The sequence below is a fragment of the Macaca thibetana genome, chromosome 5 (assembly GCF_024542745.1).
Source record: "Macaca thibetana thibetana isolate TM-01 chromosome 5, ASM2454274v1, whole genome shotgun sequence".
NCBI lineage: Eukaryota > Metazoa > Chordata > Mammalia > Primates > Cercopithecidae > Macaca > Macaca thibetana.
This window is the reverse complement of record NC_065582.1, coordinates 107025700-107052957: the sequence shown is the minus strand read 5'-3', so window position 1 is coordinate 107052957 and position 27258 is coordinate 107025700. Positions and strand designations below refer to the sequence as shown.

Below are 27258 nucleotides of genomic sequence, written 5' to 3'. Positions count from 1 at the left end.
ACATAATTCAGAAGTGGAGAAGACGAGTATTGACAGAATGCCCATGGAAACATTAAGTCCCTATTCTTGGATTAATTTAAATTTCACTACATTACAGGTGACCTTGCATACACCTGTAAATGAAGGAAGCTAATCTGATGTAAAAACAAGTGGCTCAATTGAAAAGAAAATCTCCACAAAGTGGAAGTTCCACAATATAAAAGGGGCCACTCAATGCTTTTAGCAAAGTCTATGTATCCAAGTTTAGAGTCAATTCCAGCAGTTTATATGGCTACATACCTAAACCTGTTTCTCTTGCTTTTCCACCATCAATATAAAAAAATAGCCAAACCACACAAACGGGGGCAACCAAGGGCTATGGATCCAGACAGGTTACCTGGTTCTCTTACAGGTTCAGTGTTTACATCAGGGCCCCTAAATTAGCAACACATCCACCAGACCAACTTTCTTATGAGATAGGGAGGAACAGTAATGACACCAACCTTTGAGGAGGGGAAGATGTTTAGCTTAGTTCAGAGCTACATCTGCTACATTTTTTCAGAACAGAAGAGAATCAAGTTCTACTTTAAAAGTAGGTTGCCATTATATCTTTTTTTTTTTTCCAATTTAAACATCTATAACAATTCTTGCCTCCACAGAGATCCTCTTTATAAGGAGAAAGAGATATTAGAGTGTCACATCAAAAACAACATTCATAATTCCCAAGCAATTTGAGAACAAAATCTCATTTCAAGTTCAGGAAGAGGAAATAAAAACAGAGTTCAAACACTGTCAGATATCTCAAATGAACACACATTATCTATAAAAAGATTAATGTGAAAAGACAAGCAATGATTTTTACATAGATTAGTTACCACACTAAGAAGATCTGAAAATTATTCCTTAATTTAAAACTATCCTGAAAGATAGCACAGTATATCTACCATATCATATATTGAAGACACAGAGCATGAAAAATAACGACAGATGATAACCTTATTAACTTCTAGCCACTTAAGCAAGGTCACTCGTTAGAGATTAAACAAGATAATTATAAACTTTAAATAATCATCTGACGGGTTTCTTTTAAAATTCAGTCACATCATTTCAAAGTCCCACCTCACTCCCGGATGTCTCAAAATTGCATCACGCATGGGCTAGAGAAATTATAAAAGATCCATACACTGAGATGCCAAAATGATGTTATAGAAAGACATTCACAATGCTTTTGTTGTGCAGCGCCAAAAATCTAGGTTATAAAGCAATATGATCTCATTTTTATTAAAAAAATGGTCTGGAGGAATATATAATAAACAATATTAGTAATGGTAATCCATAAAAAGTAAAGAAACATAAAAAGTAAAAATAAATTTAAAATGATTTTTATTTTTACTTATTTACATTTTCTAATTGTTCTACCCTTCACATAATGCTTTTGTAATAAGAAAAAATTGTTTTAATTTAAAAACATATGCAGTATACAAATGTTCACACAAACCAAGCTATGTTCCAGTTACTGTTGCAGCCTTAGAGCAAACTCTCAAAAGCAAGTAAATAAATCAGAAAGGAGTCCTATTCAGCACTTTATTTAATGTTTAAAAATTCTAATTATTTAATATAAGAGGAAGTCACTCTAACAGAATCCACCTAATGGGGGAAAACACTGAAAAGCAAAGACTTTCAAGCAAAAATCAACATCAAGTCTTCAAATTTGTGGCCTCTAACACAAGTATGGTTTGGACACGCATGTTTTTGAAAGGTCCTACCATTTTTTTAAAAAATGGAAATAAAAAGCTAATAGGTTAAGTGGTGGGAAGACATTTCCATCTTCCAAAAAAGTTGAAGTTCTAGTAACTTCGCTCTTTTTTGTGAGGATCTTCCTGAACAGCACAGTGGCCTTAAGGACCAAATCTGAGCAGTCCTTGCAGGCAAGACTGCCATTATTATTTTACTCTGGATAAGGGTACTTGGAGATTCCAGTCAGGTGGGTGACCCGGAGAGCTGGCAAACAGGTGAAGTCATCTATATGGCTGGCTTCCCAGGTCTATGATACAGTTTGAATATTTGTCTCCTTCAAATCTCATGTTTAAAAACTGATCCTGAATACTGGAGGTGGGGCCTGATGGGTGGTGTCTGTGTCATGGGGACAGATCTTTCTTTCATGATTAGCTTGGTGCTGTCCTAGAGGGAATGAGTGACTTATCGCACTATTAGTTCCCTCGAGATCTGAGTTTTAAAAACAACCTGGCACCCTTCTTCTCCTCTCTCGCTCTCTCGCCATGTGATGCCTGCTCCCCTTCCCCTTCCACCACGAGTGGAAGCTTCCTGAAGCCCTCACCAGAAGCAGATGTTTCTTACAGCCTGCAGAACTCTGAGCCAAATAAACCTCTTCTCTTTATAAATCACCCAGCCTCGGGTTTTGTTTTGTTTTGTTTTGTTTTTTAACAGCAATACAAATGCACTGACAGTAGTCTACCTGTGATCACTTCTGGTAGACTGGCCAAAAGCTAGTTGGCTATGTGCTTTATCTGCAGGAGTTTCTCACTAGAATTGGTTCAGCCATCCATAACTGGATTTAACTATATCCGAAAACACTAAAAGGCAGCCCAGACTTTGCAAACATGGTCAAAGGGGAGATCTTTCTCATCAAGAGGCCTTATTCTGGGTGATTTATTGCTTTGGCTGATTTTGGTATACTGTATGACCTATAAATAATTGCTAACAACAGATAGGATGTTAATTATATGATGCAGTGATTTAGAAATAATACATTATTTAACATTTCCTTAAATTGTTTCTCAACTCCCTGTTAATACCCTTCCATAAATTCAGTGAAATTGGTGACTTCTGAGTTAATTTGGTGCACTTCAGCAGCCATTTGGGTTTCAATCTAGCTCAACATTAAATGCATCCTATGTAAGGCTAATGATCAAAGGGAGCCCTTCAGTTCTCAATGTCTGCCTCCCCGTCACTACCACGTGAGGATCACAGTACTCCCACTGCCCTGGCCGAAATCGTCATTAAAGGATAAGCCTTTAAGATGGGAAAGAGATCTACTTATGATCCCTAAATACCATTTGCCACATATTTTAAATGCATAATACCGCCCTGGAAATGCTACCAAATCATGTCTTGAACTATCCACTTTGAGGTTACAGGATCTTCTTAAAATCATTCCAAAGGTTTGAAAAACAACTGGCTTATCATATCAATCATAATTTATTTCTACAATTATGTAAATTACTTCGGGATTCACATGGGTATTTAAAATTAAAGCCAAAATAAACCTACAAAATATTTACTTTACTGATTATCCTTTCAGTCCACTATAAAGTTTGTTATTTATTCAAGAAATACGAGATGGAGTGGGAAAACAGGCCAAATGGATATATTAGGATTAAAGTGCATATTTGGCCTTTTATTTGTCCTGGATCTGGCAAAAAACCTCATTGTGTGACATTTAATAGAACCAAAGAGGCCATCAGTTCCTAAATAAGTAGCATAAGCTACCCATAGCATCTTGGCAATGTCATTTTTTCTAATATTTCCAATAATTTTGGAAAGGGTAATGCCTATTAAGAAAGCACTCTGAGGTAAGGTTTCAAAACTCTACTTTTTTCCTGATTTTCACTTCCAAGAAAAACAAATCACCATTTTCACTGAAGGATATCAAACATTTCAGATCTAAGAACTTGATTTCTATACACATCTTGGATAAGCAATTCCAAAAGTAATTAGAGTAATGCAAATTCAATGCAGATATAATCACTAATTTTTGGTTTTGCTTTGTTTTTTAATGAAAATTCCTATCAGTTTCCACTAGAAGTTCTCAAAAATGGCAACCATGTTATAGCTCTTGGCCATTATAAACCACCTTAAATGTCACTGAGTCAGTTCAACATGTCCATGTAAATCATGGCTTGATTAGAGAGGTTAGAAACAGTATTAGAACATTTAAGCTTAACAAGTTGTTATATACTGGTTTTCTTAACATAAATTGTCAGAGCACAATATTTTTTTAAAGTCTACCATATAAGCAATTAAAACATGCCCCTTCCCCACATTCAATATACTGAAATTTTCATGTGGAATTTTCAAAACAAATAGATTTTTTAACCGCCAAACATTTAACCAGGCCAAATCAAGGATTTCACTGGCATTTCTTGCAGATGAATCTATTAAGCAATTATGCATTAGTGTCACAGAGTAAAAGTAGGCTGAATTTCGGCACTAACACTATGCATTCATTATTCTGATTTTTATCAATTCTGATTTTTGCAGAGCACAATCCCTTTTGTCCTTGAGGCTGAGCTTATTCACAAAATAAACCATACAGTACACCTACATATGTAACTGGCTCAGCTAACATGATGCCAAAAAGGCCACAACTATCCTAAGTTTAAAACTGTAAAATTATTTTAGCTTTTGATTTTAAAATTTAACATGAAAAAAATCCTACCTCAAGAGCTAAGCGATGAGGATGCAAAATCATGAGAATGATAGAATGAACTCTGGGGACCTGGGAAGAAGGGTGGAAGGAGGGTGAGGGATAAAAGACTATACGTGGGTACAGTGTACACTGCTTGGGTGACAGATGCACCAAAATCTCACAAATCACCATGAAAGAACTTATCTATGTAACTAAAACCCAAAAACTATTGAAATAAAATTTAAAAGAATACTACCACATAATAATGTTAACTAAAATTTTTTTCAATTAAAAAATCAACAAACAAATCAGCTAACCATATCTGTGAAGAGCAACTGCAACATACCTCAGAGACAGTTTAAAGCTCAAACGTAAATGCTACTACCTCTGTCCAAACGTTTGGCAATCAAGAAATCCAACGTGTTAAGTAAGTGAAATAAATGCCTTTGTCAGTTTGCTATTTGTAACAAACTGACATCAAGGAAGAGACTTTCTGAAGAGCTTAACTTGAGGTCAGGACCAACATGATCCTCATCTGTATATCCAGTGAAATACAGTGGGACCTCAGGAAGTGCTGGGTGGGTATTAAGAGAACCACACTCCAGAATGCAGAAAAGGCCTCCTACCTACAGGGAATCCAAGAAGATATCCTTTTGGAAGGTTAACAACATATCCTATCTAGTTTCAAATAGGCACGGGTTCACCAGCAGCACTGATTAAAACTGAGACTGCGGGAATGGCAAATTAGCCTGGTAAGTAAAATGGTAGCAATTTTATCCCTGCCACAGAAAAGTCAGAAACACCTTCCTGAGGTCAGTATCTCATGACCAACTGGCAGACCACACACTGGCAAATGGAAGCATGAAAAAGGAGGAAAAGAGACACATCTAAACGCCCCTTTGGACTTAAAGCCAGGGAAACAGCGATAACACAAAGCACCTTGCTTTATAAAATTCCCAACCACTGAGCTCTCAAAGTGAGGTCTGTGGAGTGGGCCCCACCCACGGTCTGCTGTTGCTGGTGCATAGGAGATAAATAAGAAACTCAGAAGAAGCCTTGAGGAGGAGCAATTTGACAGAGAGTAATTTTTACATCTATTGAATCTAAAACATAGAAAAACCCGAGCCTGTATTTTGTATATCGCTGTTCTTTTTCATTTCACTTTTCTAGTAATTGGTTTTTACTATATTTTACAAGAAGTATTGATCCACAATGAATTGGGAATCTTAGAAAAGAAAGTCTTTTACCATAGAAAGGTTGAGATGCATCACACAAGAGCAGCCACAATAAAATTCTGTATGAATATGCATATTATGCTTGCAAGGATATGGATTTACCTCCAGTCATCTCTTAAACGAGATGAACATTAAGACTTTTCAGAAGCAAGTAATTTTGTCCATGGGTAATATACTAAGCTCTGTATACTATAACTTTTTTTTTTTGAGACGGACTCTCATTCTGTCGCCCAGGCTGGAGTGCAATGGTGCGATCTCAGCTCACTGCAACCTCTGTCTCCAGGGTTCAAGTGATTCTCCTGCCTCAGCCTCCCAAGTAGCTGGGATCACATGCACTCATCACCACACCCAGCTAAATTTTTGTATTTTTAGTAGAGAAGGGGTTTCACCATGTTGGCCAGGCTGGTCTCGAACTCCCAACCTCAGGTTATCCACCTGTTTCGGCCTCCCAAAGTGCTGGGATTACAGGTGCGAGCCACCACGTCCAGCCTCTATATACTATTACTTTCTGATTCACATTGAAATTAATCTAGAGATACTTGAATTGAGGGCCAGTGAAATGCTATGTAATCAAAACTGTTTGCTGGAACTCAGATAATAATTAATGTTTCCCTTGAAAAGGGAGAACTGTGTGATCAAATAAGTTTGGGATATATACTTCCTATCCCATGGCCCCCTCCGGCAAAGTCACATCAGCATATTAGGATTCTGGGAAGGCCAGTAATAAAGATATGTGTTTAATTACATGAATGTGACCTTCTTCATCTAAACTCGTATGAATGTCTTATTCAGAAAACACAAATTTTGAAATGCTCATATAGTCAAAAGACTCTGGATTAGCAATCAAAAATCTGTCCAGTTATTTCTTTTCTTCATTTATAAATGGTTCACACCACCCACCCTACCATCTTTCCTGAGCTGTAGCATCAAATAAGACAATTATGTAAAATCACTTCATACAGGTTGAGCATTGTGGCTCACTCCCATAATCCCAGTGCTTTGGGAGGACAAGGCAGAAGGATCGCTTTAGTCCAGGAGGACAAGACCAGTGTAGGCAACAAAGCAAGATCCCCGTCTCTAAAAAACATTTAAAAATTAGCTGTGTGTGGTGGTGCATGCCTGTACTCCCAGCTATTTGGTAGGCTGAAGCAGGAGGATCTCTTGTGCCCAGGAGTACAAGGATATAGTGAGCTATGATCACTCCACCCTGGGTGACAGAGACAGACGCTGGCTCAACATGTTTGTCAACATGTTTGAAAACAAAAACATGTTTGTCTCAAAATCAAACAAACAAACAAAACATCTAGCTGAGAGCGGTGGCTCATGCCTATGATCCCAGCATTTTGGGAGGCCGAAGCAAGTGATCACTTGTGGTCAGGAGTTCAAGACCATCCTGGCCAACATGGTGAAACCCCATCTCTATTAAAAATACAGAAATCAGCTGGGTGTGGTGGTGCGCCTATACTCCCAGCTACTCGGGAAGCTGTGGCAGGAGAATCACTTGAACCTGGGAGGTGGAGGTTGCAGTGAGCCGAGATCATGTCACTGCACTCCAGCTGGGGAGACGGAGCAAGAGACTCTGTCTCAAAAACAAAAAAACCAAAACCACAACACTTTGTACAGAAAGTAAGCTCCTTTAAGACAAGGAATTGGCCCCATGCCTTTGTTCCCACAACTCCCTATAGCCCAACACACATAAAGTGCCCAGCTCCTAAGCTCTTCTCTATGAAATATTCCAGGTGTCTCCTCATCCTCCACACACCCAGGAAAACCAATTCTGAGAGTCATTTGTTGGGCCACTCCTTGGAATTCCTAGTCTTTGGGGGCCTCCCCTGCCCTAGCAGGTATGATGTGGCAGGCACCTTCCTTGGAAATGCACACAGGGCCCAGAGTGGAGCCAGGAAGAAGCCCTGCACTTGGCAAAAGCTCTAGCTCATAATCGGGCTCCCTTGGCCTCAACTTCAGAGCAGACATTTCTCTAAGAAGTGGTGGGCTGTAGGAGTGGGGTGGGTGGGACCCCACAGATGCCCATGGCCATGCCCATCTCCCATCTTAAACCATCTGCTACCTTCTCCCACATACCACATGGTACTCAGTAGCGAGCCATGGGCCTGTCAATATTGCATTTGTCTCAGTGGAAGAACAATCTAAACACAAATAACATCACAGCCTCAAAAGAGATGGCACTGTAACAAAGAAATCATGTCAGGGCTCGATAGCATCTCCTTCCTAATACAGTAATTCAGCTCCTATTCAACCACTAGCCCCCCATTCCAACAATCAATAATAATACATTTTCCCTCAAACAACTGTTATGGTCAACTTCTATGGCTCCTTTGTTTACTTCAAAGGCAGCACACAGAATTTGAGCAACTTCTACAAGGTCCTGTGGTCAGTGAAATGTAGGACAAGGAACTGGTTTTTTGACACACTCTAACCACCAAACCACAAAGTCTCTGTGAAGGTCAAGATTATCATGAAACGTTATTTACATAGAACACAAGTTGAGTCCTTGCAGCTGTTACAAACACGAGCCACAACTTTAAAAGAATAAAGAATTAAAAGATAAGGAGCCCTTCATGTTACTTACTATTCACATAAACATTAAATGCTATGGAAGCATTGACGTCAGAATTGGACACTAGGAATGTGTAAGTGCCTCCTTCAGTGCCTTTTAATCTGGTTAGATGAAGTTCACTTACGTATCTACAAAGAAAAGACAATTAATCAATCACCTGTGGATAGTCTGCCTTGGAAGGCATGTCTTTTTCAGTTTCTACCTGGAAATCTATGCCTGTTTGAGGAAAAATATAACTCATTTAATTCAGTAAATATTAGCAAAATCCACATTAACAAATACACACACACGCACACACATATTCCATCTGGGACAAACGCCTGTTGTGAGAGAACACAGAGTGAAGAAAGTTAAGCACAAAGGCAACCTGACAGAGGCTGCAGTCTCTCCACTGGCCCACCACCTCCCCCCTTCCCCCACCACTCCGGGCTGTCCCCATACCACTTCCGCCCCTGCCCATGGTGCTGCAGGAGCCTGCTCTCCACAGTGTCCTGAACTTGCCTGCTCTGCACGCACATGCTCACTGCCCTCATACAGACACTCTGGGCCCTCAGCGAGGTCCACGCTGCTCACCTTCCTTCTTGCAACACCCCCATCTCCTGGTTTTCCTCCACCCCGGAGATTCTCAGTGCTCCTGGTAGTATTTGCTGCTCAAGCTTCTGACTTCTTGCAAGGCTGCCATATAGGGCTGTGTACACTGAGCACCCTACCATCCTGTCAGGGTTACTGGCAGGGGCTCCGATGTACATGTGTCACCCTGGGCAGCCCATGACACACACGATCCACATGGGCCACAACACCAACTTGCCATAGGCGGTGTTCCGATTCTCACACTGTGTGAGCTCCCTGGGCAGCCCACTCTCTCACACTGAGCTGCTTGCTGCTGGCCCACAGGCTTCACGTCTTTACCTCCAGTGCGGGGTTCTCTGTACCATGTCTCCTCCACAGAGCTACTTTCACGGCCCCAAACCCTTGACTGCAGCTTTCTCCCAAGGATTGCCCTTGCGCGGTCCTTGGAAGAAGCTGACTGTACAGCCAGGTCTACAGCCAGTAAGTGACTGACAGCCAGAGAGGTGCAAAAGCCCCGCTCAGCTCCCGGATAAGACTGAGGTTTGGGGTCATCTGAGCCACATCCTTATTTGCCTCCCTTCCCCCCCACCCCTCCTCCCCTACTCCCTGGTCAGTCTCTCTCTCCCTGCATAAGTCACTTGTCTCAGAATCCCTGTCTCAGGCTCTGCTTCTAGGGCGTTTGACCTAATATATTTCCTACATGAACAATCCCACTCAAGATCCCACTATCAATCTGAAATCCAAGAAACCGCAAACTGAAGTCACTGTCTTTCCTCAGAAATTTGCCCCTCTGCCTTCTCCTCCTCTCCCTGAATGGTATGGTCTCTCACCACCCAACCTAAAGCCATCTTCAACTCCTCCCTGCCTCTCCTGCCCTCTCAATCACCCGGAGACCTCCCAAATCTATCCTCTTCCCTCCAACCTTTAGCCCTTGGCCCGGGACGCTATCATCTCTCACCCATATTTTTCCAACAGTCAACAGTCCTGACTGGAAAAAGAGAGCAAAACCCTATCCAGGTACTTAGCCCTTATTAGCCATTCCGTCTTGGTCAAGTTACTTCACCCCTCTGTACCTCTGTCTCCTCTTCTATAAAAATGGTGGGAAATAAGAATGGCTGCTCACAACGTCTGTGAGGCTTCAGGTCAGTGGGTGAATATATGTAAAGTACTTAGAACCATGCTTCAGAAAAAAGCACTTATGTCTTACCTGAAGTATTACTATTGCTACTATTTTTACTATAATGTTTTGAGGATCAAATGAGAGGTCTAATGTAAAAGAACACGGGTTCATTGCCTGAAGCGAAGCTATTTGGCTCTTAGTTTTCTTAGAGCTTTAAGAAACAATTATAAGTATTAACTTCCCTTTTTCTCTGAAGAGACTTGCTGTATCCCGAGTACATGCCAGTTACCGCTTTGAGCTAAGCTCAGATCTCTAGAAAACTGTCCTCCATTTTACAAGTGAGAAAACTGAGGCCCACAGGTGTGTATGTGTGCACACATGTGCATGCTCTAAACACACAACAAAATGGAATACTAGGATGAGGACACAGGAAGCAGCCCCAGAATTTCTTCTTTACCAGGTATCTTCTTGTGGATGTACGGGTTACAGAAATAATCTGATAAGCCCAGTGGAAAAGGGGGTAATGTGTAATCCCCTAGGGCAAGGTCTGTTTCTTACCTGATATTACTTTCATTCTCAGACTTGGGATAATCTTCCCATTTATCAGTGAAGGTTCTGTTCATATAGATCCACTGCTGGTGTTCAGGTTTGGGGAATGCCTCATATTCAACAATCAAATCTACATTTTCTCCATCGTTTACAAATACTGTAGTGTTTATCATGGGGAAGATATTAATGAATCCTTTATCTAATTAGAATGAAATAAGACAAAGAAACCATTACCTACAACTACTGGACAAAAAAACAGAACCTCATCTTGGAATTACAAAGATAATTGATTGATTTCCAGTATTAATTGGCAGTAAAAGCATTTTAACTAGCCGTTTTCCATTTTATTCTGCTCTTGTAGAATCACTGTCACAAGTGAGAAAGGATACACATTTGAAATACTGATTCTCCCATCTCCATATCTTAAGCAATCCTCTTAAAGATTGTTACCATCTTAAAAGTCTTCTAAATCTACTAGTCTTGATGTTTATTAGGTTAAAAAATATTTGGAATAAATAGAGAGCTCATACACAGACCCGACATAATTGTATATGTGATAAGGTATCATAAATCAAGGGAAAAAAAGGGACCCCTAATGTTTAATAAACATGTTCAAAGAATGTTCTTTAGTATTTGAAGAAAAATAACCTTAGGTCTTCTTACCATATACCACAGATAAATCAAAGAGCATTTTAACAATAAAATGATATTTTTAACTTAATAACAGAATTGACTCCTACGAAACTTCTACAGAGCGGGCAGTTTTCTAGGCATTTTAGAAGCAACAGAAGAAAAACATCATAAAAGACAAATTTAAATCTATAAATATTTTTAAATGTCTATATAGTAAAATAATGTAACAGGAAAAAGAGGAGAATAAAATGTAGAAAAAATGTTTAGCTAAACTAGTAATTAAAATAAGACATCACTTTTCACTTATTAAAAATAGCAAAACTAATTTTAACTAAACTCAATAATTTTGCCAGTGTGGTAAAAGTAGCATGCTGAATTACACACTGTAAATTGGCACAATTCTTTTAGGAAGCATTTAGCAATATAGATTTTTTAAAATTATCTATTCCTTGATTAAATCTTGTAATTTCCATATGAGAACTCTTCCTAAAATGAGATAGATAGCTATAGGCCAAAAAAAAAAAGTGCTATTTACACTATCATACACTATTATAATTTTTAAACTGGCAAAACAGAGAACTAGTTAAGTAAGTAATGGAGTCCTTAGAAAAGGTCATATAATAATATTAAAAAGATCTTGAAAAAGAAGGCAATAAAGTAATTGCTAACATTATCTTTGTGGCCACCATTTATGTGCTTACTATGTCCTAAGAACTGCTTTAAGTACATTAGCATACCTTTTACTTAATAATTGTGACACTTAGTCTTTTGTTTTTTTGTTTTGTTTTGTTTTGTTTGAAACAGGGTATCCCTCTGTTGCCCAGGCCGGAGCACAGTGGCACAATCACAGCTCACTAAAGCCTCGACCTCCTGAGTTCAAGCAATCCTCCTGCCTCAGCCTCCCAAGTAGCTGCAACCCAGGCATGTGTCACCATGCCTGGCTAATTTTTGTATTTTTGGTAGAAATGGGGTTTCGCCATGTTGCCCAGGCTGGTTTCAAACTCCTGGGCTCAAGAGATCTGCCCGCCTCAGCCTCTCAAAGTGCTGGGATTACAGGCAGAGGCCCCAATTCAAAACCAGGTAAAATGTTAACAGCTCTTATCACAAAACCAAAAACAAAGAAAGGGTAACTTTGTGAGATGATGAATATGTTAATTTGCTTCATACTACAGTAATCCTTTTACTATCTATATGTACCCCATAACATCATGTTGCGTATCTTAAAAATATATAATTAAAAAAATTATTTCTTAAAAAAAGAGTGATCCCAAAGCCTTGTTTTCTTCATCACTCCATGATGGATCCAAATCCTCCTCCCAGCCACTAAAAAATTACTTTTCTCTTTGTCTCCTCCTGTTCCTGTTTCACCCCAAACCATTCTCAAAACAATACAAAACCAGATTCAGGTTTCACAGCCACAAGTCCTTCCAGTCATACAGTGATAATTCTTGGAAAGTGATGAATGGATTTTAAAAATCCGATTACATACAACAATGTTCTCAAAACATCCTTACTAATTGCTTTCTGGAGCTGAAGCTGATATATCAACATGCTCCCTAATCAACTTAGCAAATTAGTGCTTATGGAGTTTAATATTTTAAAAGCATAGCCTTCTATTCAAATTAATAAATGGTTCACAATCATGTTTAGGAACAAAGTAGTACACTTTCTGTGTGCTGACTATAATTGCAAGTAAAGTATCTTTTCCATGTTCAGTCTGGGGAGAAACTGTCCATTATAACATGGGCAGAAACACCAAAATTTTACGAGATTATTGTGGGATAATCATAAAGCTTTAATACTGCCACATAAATTATTGAAGAAATTTGGTGAGGCGAGGAAAGAGATGAAAACAAATACTGCATCACTTTATTATTGTTTTTGATAAAGAATTTTGTCACCCTAGAAGCATTTAATGAAAGTCAAGCACTAGGAACATGGCTGTACTAAAAAGACAGAAAAATGGATTAAATTCAAACAATACTCAAAAGACAAAAAAAATTGTAAACAAAGTAATTTAAAAATACTTATTAATCTCAGGAAATCAAAAGCATGAAGAAACTCACTATGCTCTGCTCTCTTTAACTAGAAAATAAATATTTAGTGAAATTTCTAGAGTAGAGAAGATAAGGCTAAACCAATTGTACATACCAGATATGATGGGGCCCGGGGACAGATTACCATGTTGTAGTTTATGCTTTGTAGAACCAATGACCTGTGTCCCAATGTCACTCCTTCCTGAAGGTTTATGCTATTATCTTTATGCTTAGAGAACAGGGGAGATAAGGAGGTAGGGCATACTAGGGAGGAAAAGTCCAATTCAGTCCTTACTACAAGGAACTAGAGCTGATGAGTGGCAAAACAATAAACCAAGGGGCAGAGCCCCTACCAAAAGTTTCTGAGAAATACTTCAGGCTCTAAGCATTTGTGATCCTTGATAAATTCTACATCCGTTTCCAAACTCAAGTCATTCAGCGAGCACTAGCTTTTTTGAAAAACCTCAACTTTTGTTTGTTTGGTGGGGAAAGGAGGGTGGGGTGCACAGAGAATAATAGGTTTGAACAATTTTAGTAACAGCTTTCCACTTTCCTCCAATAAACTGGTAGAATTTGGTTTTGTGCTTTCATTGCAAGAGGCTACAATAATTTTCATACATTCATTCAGTGATAACAAAATTCTAAGAATCTGTTCAACATTCCATTTACATAAAAAGGAAACTATCTAGTAATTTCTTCTTTCACTACTGCCAGTAATTTAAACATTCCCATAGAGGTATTTACCTACTACTTCCAAGGTTGTTGTGACATTTGCTGATCCAAAAGTATTATTGGCATAACACATGAACACTCCAGAATCATTAACTCTCGCTGAACTGATAGTCAACGTTGCCTGACGTTCATAATTGAAGTCACCGTGATGCCAGCTATTATATTTCTCCTGTAGTTTAGTCTGCTGGTTTCAGAAAAGGAGAAAAAAAAATAAAGATTACCATATAATTTATATTCAGAATCTTTCCTAGATAAATTAAAAATAGCAGCAATTAACTTCTCCATATTAGCTTTCATTATATACTACTTAAGTAAGAATAATAAAGCGTCATGACAAGTCTGTCATTGGAACACTTCATATTACAGGATTATATTGAAAGACAGTCATTATTAATGATTGGGAAAGAAATGAAAATTCATTTCTTAACCCTAGTATGTATAATTCCAAATTCTATGCAACATTAAATTTTAAAAGTTGCTATATATGAAATATTATGGGATACTGATATTTTGTAATATGAGTCAACATATTTTTGTCATGTCCTGTTATATCTTTTTCTATTCTATGTCCCAACAACTGAGAGCAAACACACTGCCAATAACAATAATGTTCTATTTTATTAAAATTTATTATTTGCAAGAATGAAAACAGAATCACAATATCAACAACTAGCTTGGAAACTCATCCTGCAGTTCTCACCCAGCAGAATCTTGTGAACCACTGATGGGAGTTTCAAGGTGTAACAGACATCTAAGAACAAGGCCCAAATTATTTAAGCATGAGCTGAAAAGAAAAGGTTGTGCATTTACCCTTGTGATAACACCATCTCACTCATTATTTGTCTGCAGACGAGACATGGAGAGATTTCTCGTATTTAAAAAGTCATGGGGGAAACCATAACATAAGCTACAACAGCTTTCTGAAAAGATTAAAGAAAGTCAAATATAGCTTTCTGCATCTTCCAAATTTTCTGTAATGTACACACACTCCTATCACAATGGGAAAAAAAAAAAAAACAACTAAGTAAAGTAAAAGGAGTTAATATTGACATGGAATGAGACCAAGAGTGATTCCTTGGCGAGGCTTTGGTAAACCTAATAAAGCATCTGACAGTATTATAAATCAGAAAAATCCTTCTGGAAAGGAGTGTGCCAGGATGTTCATACCCTCTGATCAACTCTAGCAAATTTAACTTGAGGAAATTGCTCAACAGAAAATAAAAGCTCCAACATGTTGGTTGTGGTAAAAACTCAGAAACGACCTAAATGTATATCAACTATAGCATTATGACTGTAAGAGAGGTGTTTACCTATTTAAAAAGCACAAATTGAATGTACCTTAAAATTGCAATCACGTGATAATATATATGCATAGGGGAAAATAGAAAAAAATATGAAAAAATGCAGACTATATAGCATTTATAAGGACTAGACACTTGGGACTACTGAGCAGTTGAAATCTGGTAGTCCAAAGTAAGTTGTGCTGTAAATATAAAATATGTCCTGGATTTTGAAGCCTTAGTATTAAAAAAATGTAAAACATCTCATTAATAATTTTTATGTTCATTACATTATGGAATAATATTTTAGACACACTGGGTCAAATAAAATATATTATTAAAATCAATTTTACCTTTATTTTTTGTAATGTGCCTACTAGAAAATTTAAAATTACATATAAGGTTCATGTATTTCTATTACACAGCATTGCTATCTATGATGGTGGGATTATACCTATTTTTTAATGTTATTATGGTTGTACAAATATTTTTACATTGAAGTAACCACACATAAAAGTTGACTGCTAAAGCTGAATGTTTCAAACTTTTTAAAAAGAACAGAAACCTGCTTTGCTGTTAACTAATTGTGAGATCTTAGGTAAGTCAAGAGCATCACTAGGCTTGACTTTTGTTTCCAAAAGCGTATTTGGGAACAAAACTATCTTTAAAGACTTTTCCAGTGTGTAACACTTTGTAGATTTCCTACTACCCCCTTCTAAGAGAGTCTTCTAATAACTGGCAGAAATGTACCATTTCACAGCATAAGATCAATTGTCAAGAAGATGTAAAAGCAAGGTGAAGCAACATTTTCAAACTGGCTTTTCCCAGTTCATAGTTTTACAGACTTCTCTACAAAGGCAGAGTGACAATGGACAGATAACATACTAAAGTCTCGATTTAAGGTATCTTCCTTCTAGTTCTTTCAAGAGCCCAAGAGTCCACAGCAGAACTCAAACAGGAACACTGAACTTGTCAGCGCCCAAAAGAATAGTGCAGTCACAAGAGATGCAGCCTGAACATCCAAACCCAAAGCCCATAACTTAGGATACTGTCAAAGATTCTAATTATAAGTAAGTAAAAATGCGAGGGTTTAGAGGCATTAAGAAAGCTAACCAACCAAGATTAACAGTATTGAACAAACTCCAGGATTCCCCTGCGCTGAAACAAACAATGGCAACAATGCTAAAAAGTCATCTTACCCTAAATTACATTGTGAGTTAAACTTATTCCAAAGGGTCAGAATAAAATATTATGGATTTTTGAATAATTTGATAGTGCTAATAGTATTCCAAATTAAGCCAAAAGATATCAATAAAAGATTCATGGATGAAACTTGGCAGACAGCCATGAGCCCCATCTGCAAGTCACACATTACATATTGTTTGCACGTGATTTGGTTTTCCTTAACCCTTGGAGGTGCACACTGGGATTTCCCCAAAGAGCTCCTAACACTGAAGGCTTATCTACCAACACCAGTGGATTAATTGGGAATGGCATGCAGGGCTCCTGGGAAAAATGGTTCAGAACAAAACTGCCTGGGGCAATTTAATTTCTCATCTCAAAAAAGGGTAATGTTCAAGTTATACAGAGGCTGAAATGCATACCCAGTCTAAATTGTTCTCTCATCTGAAATCAAGGATTATAGAAAGCCAATTAATACGGGATTGTATTCTGTAAGGTTAGCCAAAAATCCATACCTAAGCTATTGTTTTTATTACATTATATGATACAAAAACTAAAATGTTTCTGAGTCATTGGTTTGAAAGAATAGTCTACGGTACAATCCATTCTTCCAGTCAATGGCAGGCTTCATTTAGCAAGATATCATCCATCACAGGTCTACATGAATATCATCACAATGTCTTTGCATTATGGTAATCACCATGGTTATTTGTTTAGCAAAGAGTTTTTTAAACAGGTATAAAGTTGCCAATGTTGAATATGGGGCAGGAGGAGGAAGAGGAAGAGAAAGAAAATACAGTTTTCTGGTGAATATCTGAGACTGTCTATTCTTTTTAAGTATGGAAGTGGCAACGCTTTTCAATATTTTAAATAGTCTGGCCTAAACAGTATCAATAATAGTTTAAATCAAAGTATTCATGAAGTTAACCATGTTTTTTAAGTCCCTAACAGAGTTTTTCAAAGAAACAGCATGAAGTAATAACACGAATCTGAAGTTCCCTCAAGTTTCTCAAAATAAATGTATAAAATTAATTTGTTACTAATAATAAATGTATATATCTCCATGTGGAGGTATGAAAGGGGGAAATATGCAATCCCAACACTCTCCCAGACAATCCACTACACTAATCGAGGTAGTTCCAGGACAGACCTTTCTTAAAGAGAAACCTTATCATCTCCCACAGAGACAGAACACTATGTTGAGAAGAATGAAGCAATTCACTCACCTGACTGTTTTCTCTTTTCCACGTTGAGTACACAGAACTAGACACATCTTTTATTGTGCATGTCACTGTGAATTCTTCCCCTTCCCTAAGAAGATAGCTTGCTTTGGAAACAGACACAACAGGCACAGCTTTGAAGGCTAGAATGAAAAGAAATGTGGCCCCTCAAATAATTTGTTGTATTATAGCATGAAATTTTGATTTACCATTTCTCCTCAAATGTGTACAGCTTACTTTGTCATCTTTTAAATAAAATACAAAGCATGGTGCTAACCTATCTGTACTACTTGCATATCTGAAGGTATCAGCAATTAAATCATGCCTCCTTCAAGTACATTGAGTGAAAATAACAGAAATGCCCACTGTGAGATTATAATGCTTCTGGAAAATGCTTTTTCAAAACCAAGAGAAGCCCTAGCATAGGGAAGCTGCTTTAATCTTTACTTCAGACAACCTTGATGGTGTCATGAGGATGTGACCAACAACTACTTATATTCTTTCAAGCAAACAGGCATCTTTCTCATGCAAATCCTACCCTGCTCACTTCTGGAAATCCCAGGCTTTAAATAATCAAATTTTCCCTAATTTCAATAAGTATACTTTTTCAAAAGCCTTAGTAAAAACTGTACTCAATAGCTGAATGTCAGCTGGTGTTGAATTAGATGATCCCTGAGATTTAAAACCTAGATTATCTTCCAGCTAACGAAATATTCTACATAATGGCACAACAATAACAAGTTCCACAGTCAACTGGAATTTTCCTTCTCAGATCTCAAACAGTTTGAGAATGCATTGCAATTGATCAGCTGAAGGGAAAGCCAATTCACATGTCAATAGTAAATCAAAGAATGAATCATCTGCATGCTAATCTTTTCAACCAACATAATTGAAGCTGCCCAATGGGTTTCTCTTGGAAGGAATACTTGATGCAATTATGAAACTTTGGGCTGACTTAAGTCAGTCCAGTCTAAATGCCAATCGATGGCAGATACATTCGCCTCTATGAGAGGCAGTTGTGGAACCGCCACACAGGGTCAGGACCATGAAATAAACAAACTCAAAAGCAGATGACATTTTTTGAAGCTGGGGGAACTATGAAGAGCCAGCTCCCTGACTGACTATACTAAGGTGGACCAACGAGAAGAGAAGTCTTCCTTAGGTAAGTGAGTTCTCAACTCCCAGAAGCAGATACGAAACAGCCAGTACCTGGCCTCACTTTCAGGATGAACTTGTCCGACAGCACTGACTTGCCCTCCTGGTCCGCGGAACAATGCAGACAGAGCCGATGGTAGGCGCGTTTCACGCTTTTGATCGTGATGCCAGCCTTGGGGTCAGGAACAAACCTCAAGTCCTTGGGAAGAGGCTTCCCCTGGCACCCCTTGAGGGAATAACTGGTCACTTCTGGGTCTGTGAGAGGACAGCGGACCAGTGTGTCATTGTCTTCTTTCCCATACAAGGAGCGGTCAACAAGGAAAAGCTTGGCAGGATCTGTAGAAGCGCATATCCAAAATTAGTAGTTGGAATGGCTGGTCACAGACACTGAAAACACTTTGTAAAAGATCTAATATGTTGCCTTTCATGACTAGTGGCGCAAATGGCTGCTTTTTTCTGTGTAAACAAAAGCAAAATTTATCCATCTAGTACTATTGAGAATTAACATTTATTAAACGCTTTCCATGTATCACACACTAAGCTTGGACACCATTACACTTAATCTCATTTAATCTTCAAATTGCCCCTCCCGTGATCAGTACTATCATTATTGCCATTTCATAGATGAAACTGCACCGTCATAAAAGCAACCCTCCTAAAGTGACATGACCTGGAAATGGCTGATTGGAACTCAAACCCAGATCCAACAGAGAGCAGCATTTGAGCTCTTAAAACTTTGGGAAAACTTTATTACAACTCCAGGGATCATCCGCCAATAAGCCAGTGTGATGATTCCTAGTGAGAGCAGGAAAGGCTTCCTCCTTCTAACCCCTCGGTGCAGGGCCCTTTCCAGGGTTTCCCGTCTCCAGAGTCTTTCAGATTCTAAAGAGAATCCAGAAAACTCTCACCAGGCCACCTAGTACCCATGATAGGTGAGCCTCACTCGATTGATATTCCTCTGAAGAAACATGCAAATGTAACTTCTGGAAATCAAATTATTTCAAATGCACAAGGGGAGCTTGTGAGTTTCAGGAATGCTGTGACAAATACCGTAGCCCGCCAGGACGCTTGTGAGTGAAAGTGAACACTATCAGTCTTTATGACAGGACACCAGGCACAGACTGGGAGTGGCTCAGGCTGACTGGGGCCTCACAGAAGCAGACAAACCTAATTCCGTATACACAATATGCTGCCACCCTCTACAGTGTAATGATAATACAGATACATGTTTAGGCCCACAGATTACATTTAAAATCTGTTTTTAAACTATCCTTTCCATCTGAAAATCAGGTGTTTCACAAACATGAACTTGACATCATTGAAATAGGTTTGTGTTTTATCCTTAACCTTGACCAATTTTGAAAAAAAGTTTTCCAAGATAAATTACGCATCTCCCAGCCTTACTAATTTATTCTGCAAATAAATGACTTCATGATGGTTGAACTATGTATGGTCCCAGGCCATAGCTAGTTACTGTTCTATCTACTCTTTGTAGGTCACTTGAGTCTAGCTCCTACAACGATGCTCCACCTTCCTTCATTGCCTTAACACAGATTACTTAAATATTCATACATCTTACATTTGTTATAATTAAGGATAGTTCCAAGACACAGAAGATGACTTTCCCTATGAAGAAAGTCTGTGAGCCCTGTTAGAGTGATTTAACTAATTCAACAGTTTTCCTCATTTACTCAACTGTCATGCTACTTCATCACCACCTGGAAATTGCAGAATGCCTTCCTGAATGTAAAGGACAGCACATGGGTTAGCTCAGCAATTACAGAAGCATGCCCTGAGGCGAAGTGGTGACTTACCAGGGTATATCTCTTTGCAGCTACCTACTTAGGAAAGAACAACTGATAAAGCGGAGAGGCACAGTCAAGCTTTAGAGTCAGCTTTATTCGCTCCTGATGGAGCATGTTAGAATTTGTACCATCCGGGCTCCCTAACAATTATGTAAGGAAGACAAGACAGAATGGATCATCTTATCCAAATACTGTAGTAAGGAACTGAACTCAGGAGGCACCTACGATCTCCAATCTAGAATAAAAGTATCCATTATTCATTCGTAATACCATGGATAAGGCCTCTCACTCCGGCCTGTTTCAAAGACAGCCCTAGTCTAGGGACACTGAGAACTAGAAAACAGGACTCTATTTCTCCTCCCGTCACTTGGATATGCCCCATAAACTGTCAGTGGATCAGTTTTTACATCAACTACAAGATACACTGCTGCCCAGCATGCCCATTCTTGACAAGCCTATTAAAATCATAGACAAATCACTGAACTTGTCATAGGAAATGAGGCATAGAACTCCAACTACCATATTTATTTTTCTTTTGTTTATAAGAGGTCACAATGTTTTCTATGGATAACTCTACAAAGAACCCATGACAGACATGGGATGTTTAGCTGACCAAGTTATTTTTCTGAAATTTACTCCTTAAGAGTGGGCCACATCTTTTGAAGTGTCGGTCTGGTTAGGCCTTGAGAGGCCTTTGGTTCCCTGAAGTGTTTTTACTAAGTGGGAGTATCTAGTATCTCAAGGCATTAAAATGCAGCTCTCCCAAAGGGCCTAATTGATTCTCAGGGTTTACTCAAAGCACCAGCACAAATGGGCTAAACCTACTGTAATCTCATTAGGAAAAGTATCACAGTCCTGCAGTCCTCCAGCTGGGGTCATACCCAAAGCCACTATGTATCATATCAAAAGATGGGGGAGAACAGTAAAGAAACATGTGTTTTAGGCTTCCTAGACCCAGCCAGAAATATTTTATCTATGGCTCAGTGATCCATATGTCATCCAAAATTAAGAGCAGGATATTAAATTCTCGAAAGCACAGCATCGCAGAAAGCCAAGCATTTACCTCTAACAAACACATAAATGGAACTGCTTAAGCCGTGTTTGTTGGTGCACGTGTATTTGCCGGTGTTGGTGGCCTCTGCCTTTTCTGTGATCCATTCATTCTGCTTATTCTCATTCGTTTCATCCAGGATCTCAAAAGTCCATTTGACGAAGCCTGGATCAATGCACAACAGCCTAATCTCGTTGCCCACGTGGACTATTAACTCTGATTTTGCTGGATGGATGGATGGTGGAGACGGTTCCCCTGGACTCACAGATGGTTGAGAAGAGCCTGCCAAGAAAAACAGAATCGTGTTGAGTATGATCGTCTTCCTTGGCGAAATAAAGCACTTCTTCCAATACTGAGTTCCATCTTCTGTGTACTCTACAATAAAAATAGGACAAAGCTGCCCTGCTATTTATGGTTGAAAAGAGAGTTCTGCCTAAAATTTCTTAAGTTCTTCTGGAAAATTAAGTTATTTTCTCCAACCCTCAATGAATCCTGAGGGTCACATTTGGTCCCCAAGCCAGGATGTGCTGGATGCCACAGCCTTCTCTGGGTTAAACATACAACTGGGTCAAGTTTTCATTCTGAATATGGGCCATCTTCGCAGTGTGGCCATGCAGACACCTAGCTTAGAAAACAACAGAAACAAAACCTCACACTATGGGGGGCGGGGAACTACTGGCCTGTCACTCTCTTTGGCAGAACGTACATGACCATGACATAGAATAGCTTTTCCTTAAAACTGTGTGAATTCAGTGATTTCTATATAATTCCCTTTACATGGCAATGTTCAGCAAAAGGAGAACCATTCACAAATCTCTAAATACTAAGGCAGAAAATGATACACCTGTTTTAACACCCTAATGCCTAAATAGGTTTCCTAGACAGGAAACTATTTAGTTTATAAAGATGCAAACTTTAGGCTCTGAATATGAAACCTGAACTCTAGAAATTTTACAACAGCCAATTCATCCAGTCATGCATGCCGCCATGTAATCAAATACCTATTCATTATCATCTACAAAAGCACCATGATAGATGCTGGGGAAAAGTTCATGCTAGTGTGAGGCATGATCTTCACATATATTTCAGGGTTTAAAGAACAAACTGCTGGCCAGGTGCCGTGGCTCACGCCTGTAATCCCAGCACTTTGGGAAGCTGAGGTGGGAAGACTGCTTGAGCTCAGGAGTTTGAGACCAGCCTGGGCAACACAGTGAGACCGCCCCCCCAACACATCTACAAAAACTAGAAAAAACATTAGCTGGACATGGTAGTGGGCACCTGTATTCCCAGCTACATGGGAGGCTGAGGCGGTAGATCACTTAAGCCCAGGAGGTCGAGGCTGCAGCAAACTGTGATTGCGACACTGCACTCCAGCCTGAGTGACAGAGTGAGACTCTGTCTCTCTAAAAAAAAAAAAAAAAAAAAAAAAAAACAGAACAAACTACTGAAGTAAAACATAGCTATGAGATTTGCTGTCAATCTGAAGAAAAAGAAGAGGTGGGCTGGAGTGTAACCATATCATAACGGCAAAGGAGGAGAAAGAGAAGACGACAGCATGAAGAAAGGGCTGGCAGTGAAGTGAGCACAGAGCCTCTAGAGTCATTCAGAAACTGGCCTGGCTAAAAAACGGTACCTTGTGGAGCACGTGACAGGTGAGACTACATGGAGTGAAACCAGATCCACCAAGGGTTCTGAACTTCTGGGTGTAAATTCTGGGAATGTACCTCGGGACCCTGTAGATTCACTCCAGGTTTTTCAGCAGAGAAGTGACATGCACAGTGAAATCCCAGAGAATCAACTAGATTCAAAGAAGTGAGTGAAAAGTGCTAGTCGCAGGCAGAAGTAATGAGAACCTACAGTAAGGAATTCAGAATAAAGAGGAAAAGACACCATAGATTGTCAGAGGAAGGACATGTCAGTGGGATGAAAAAGCAAAAGGTTGACTCAGGGAGGACCTCAGTGAGGAGGCAGAAGGCAAGGTCTCCAGGTGAGGTGGGCTGGGGCAGTGTGATAACAAGACTCCCTGGGGGCTCTCAGTGACCTCTTGCAGAATGGTGAGGGGAATGGTTCAGGGAACGGTTCATGCACATCAGATTTATGTCCCCTGCCACCATATGCAACGTTGCAGATGACGACTGATCTGAGTGAGCCACACAAGTTCAGCATGGCTGAGGATAGGGGATGGGGGCATAGTCTGAGGGGAGGGGACGTGAGAGGTGTAATTTGCTCACAGGTACAACCTGGCTGGTAATGGGACTTCTCAGCAGTGGGTTGCTTATAACCTGGAATTCAGATGATGGTGGTCCAGTGACACCTTGTGAAGTTAAAAAACAAGATCAGATCATTAAAGAAACGGGTTTGAGGAACCAACTAAGCACTGATCTTAAAGGGATCTTCCAGCCAAGAGGGGGTAGGAAAGGGTCATGAGAGATTTAAGAAAAAGAACCACCAGGAAGAAAGGGGAGAGAGGCTAAGTGGCAAAGAAGTCAATGCAGTACAAAGTTTCAAAGAGAGGGTGGTGGCTCTAAGGGCAGATGCCACAGTAAGATGGCAGGAAATGAACAAAAGACCCCTAATCTGGTTACAAAGAGACCGCTGGAAATTCTAAAGTACAATTTCAGTTGAGTGGGAAGTGTCATTTGCTCCAGGGTTACAGGCTGCAAATGCAGAGCTCTCCCTTGGGTAGTTCTGGCAGTATAAGATGGAAATAGAGATCTGCAGCCGAACCAGGCTTAAAGGTAAAGAAAACAGGAGACCTTCTCACATGTGAGATAGAAAGAAGAGTACTTATGGGTAGGGACAGACTGAAGGTGCTTTATAGGAGGGTGGAAATTGCTTCCTGCAGGTGTGTGTATAGATGACCAGTCTCAATTCCTGTTTGTTAGCCAAATATTGCCTGTGGTGGCATCCACTGTAGGCCCATTATGTCAAGCAAAGTACACCCCAGATCAAAAGACAATAAGGCCAATTATAAACACTAAATATTATTAGGCACCAACAACGTGATAAAGGCTATAGAGTGAGACGTTGAGTCTGCTAGGTGCAGCATCTAAATGTGGCAGCAAGAATATGGACACGCAGTGGCCAGGATTATTTTCAGAGTTGTCCAGAGCACTAAATAATAAAAACAGAGGCAGCAATAAATAGAGACGTTATTTCTATTATTTATTCCTTTTAAAAAAGGAACAGTTCCCAATGAATGTGCATGATATTGATAGCAAATTTGACCCAATAATTCTTAAAGATTTATACTGCAATCTATTTCAATCAATTCCATTTTCTCATGGGTTGATCTGATGGATATAGATAATTACAATCCAGTCAAGGAAACATCCTTGACTTCCTGAGACACACCAGGCCAATGCAGCTAAGTCTAGCTGTGTGACACAGGCAAATCACCCTAACTCTGTGTCCAACTTTCCACACCTGGAAAATGAGGATAAAAATACCCTCATCTCATAGAATTCTTCTGAGAATCAGGTGAAGTAACACATGCAAGGAGATTAAAACAGGACTGGACAGTTTTTAATACATGCTATCATAGAAAAGCAGGAAAGCCTTTCAGCATACCAAGTGAGAGCTTGGCTCTTGGGTTAGGACTGTCTAGACTTGCATCTGGGCTCTGATACTAAGTGCGTAACCCTGGGGCAAGTTCCTACTCAACTCTGCCCTCAGTTTCTCATCTGTAAAGTGGGGATAGTAACAGTACTTATTTTATAAGGCTGTTATGTAAAGCTCTTAGAACTATGCTTGGGTACATGGAAAACACATGTCAGGCACACTTATTCCAGAAATGGAACTTCTTATTGGCCCTCCAAATCAGTCCAGACTCACCCACTTCCTATGTATGGGACGAGTTCCCATCATCTGCCAAACACGTTCCTACCTGACTTCCCCATCTCGGGCAGCACATCCTAGCATTCTTTCCTTCAGAGCCTCCTCCACACACCCTGTGTCCCTTCCATTCCTGCTGTCCTACCCGAGACCAGCCAACTACTTCACAGAGCTAACATCCTCTCCTAGAAGACTCCTTGCCAGCCACCACCCACCCCACCCCAACTCATCCTCCCTCAAAGCTGAGGTCCAGCCTAAAACAATATCCTTTTTTTTTTTTTTTTTTTAAAAAACAACTCCACCCCCAGCCTCAAAACCACAACAGAGGCAGCAGCAGCTAACAGTAGCAGCTCTTACAACTTTAAAGGAACTGCTATGGGGTGAACTTCTAGCTGATTTCCCCAGACCCAACCTGCCTCTCCTTAGGCTGACTGGCTAAGGATCCTGAGAATATTCTTCATCCATTGTCATGCCCATCATTCTTTCTGCCTGTGTCCCTTGGACACGTCTTATCTTGCGTAAAGCCTCGCTGAAGACAGCCTCTTCATGGATGTTGTTCCCTAGCCACTCCATGTCGCGATAACCTGTCCTCACTAAATCTCACCAACAAAGGCAGTCCATCACTCATTTGCCTTGTACTGATGTTCAACTGTATCCATATCTCCTACACTCACTCCAAGGTCTTAGATCCTGCAGGTAAGGATCCTAAATCTTACTTTTCCCTCTAGCACAGTAATACAAACATTCTCTTCAATCCTGAACATATGAAAAAACAAAGAGAGGACAGGCTCCTAAACACCCAGTCCCTGTAACAGATGTCAACAGTCTACAGATCTATCCCCAAAAGATGACCCATGTCAATTCTGCTGCTCCACCAAGAAAAGCCTGGCTTCATTAAATCAAAAAGCCATGCATACCTCCAAATAGGGCCCTCTAAATTCAAGATCATGAGTTCATGCTTCACTTCTAGAGTTTTAAAAAATAATTAATTGCCACCAGAAGTATTCAGGGTTTTATTTTCAAAATAAATGATTTATAAACTCACATTATAAAATGAAAATAGGGCTTTTATTAGGGTGGGACTGCAATGTTTATTCTCTTTTTTAAATTGTGTTTAATATTGTTATAGTAGTCTCACAATTGTTAAAAACTGTAAAGATTTGTTTAAAAGAGTAGAGCTTCATATTAAGAGAATGCCTTTCAAAAAGGTATTCCAACTTAGCTTTGAAATTGCTCTGAAATTCCAAATTTTGAAAAGTGTGTGGTAGACAGCAAGTTCTTAACAAATGTTTGTTGAATTGTGTTTTATCTGCATCAGGACTTTTTGCATTAGCAAATGTACTTCCCCAATTATGTTTGGCTGAGGCTAATATTAAGGTTTGTTTTATGTTCCCTGAACATAGGTTAATTAATGAACCCAAAAAAAGGATAGATGGCAAAACCCAACACTCTGGAGACCAGCTAGTACTATAAGGAATGATGGCTCTAAGCTAGGAACTCCAGAAACTATTCCATAAATACTTATTCAGTAAATACAGGTACTTGATAAGTGCTGAACCTAGAAAATGGCCTTTGCTTTCAAAGAGCTTTAAGGAGGAAGGGGACACTTAAGAACAGTCAACAATGCAAGATTTTAGTGGTAGTTCAAAAAAAAGAAATGCCAACAAACCCTCTGCTTATAACCTCTTCAGATACTTGCTATGTCTCCCTCATCACTAGTAGTATAAAATTCAACCAAAATAACTGAAAGCAGAAACTCAAACCCGTACTTGTACACCAATGTTCCCAGCAGTATTATTTACCATAGCCAAAAGGTGGAAACAACCCAAATGTGGTCCAATAACTTATGAATGGATAAAGTGTGGCATAT

At 39.4% G+C, this 27258-nt stretch overlaps 2 protein-coding genes across 9 annotated transcripts in view; both read right to left on the bottom strand.

Annotated features, from left to right (window-relative positions):
• Positions 1–27258, bottom strand: part of KIT (KIT proto-oncogene, receptor tyrosine kinase) — an 88850-nt gene that overhangs the window by 29032 nt on the left and 32560 nt on the right. For 4 of the 8 annotated variants that reach the window (XM_050790530.1, XM_050790528.1, XM_050790532.1 and 1 more), the window contains exons 2-7: positions 21567–21836; positions 18753–19034; positions 17550–17686; positions 13874–14045; positions 10470–10659; positions 8234–8349 (exon numbers count right to left, since the gene is read on the bottom strand). In XM_050790530.1, the coding sequence (XP_050646487.1) occupies positions 8234–8349; positions 10470–10659; positions 13874–14045; positions 17550–17686; positions 18753–19034; positions 21567–21836 (1167 nt within the window). The remainder of the gene's footprint in view (positions 1–8233; positions 8350–10469; positions 10660–13873; positions 14046–17549; positions 17687–18752; positions 19035–21566; positions 21837–27258) is intronic. The other 4 variants (XM_050790529.1, XM_050790531.1, XM_050790533.1 and 1 more) reach the window with 1 other exon arrangement.
• Positions 1–27258, bottom strand: part of TMEM165 (transmembrane protein 165) — a 777160-nt gene that overhangs the window by 718599 nt on the left and 31303 nt on the right. The gene's annotated exons all lie outside the window — the stretch shown is intronic.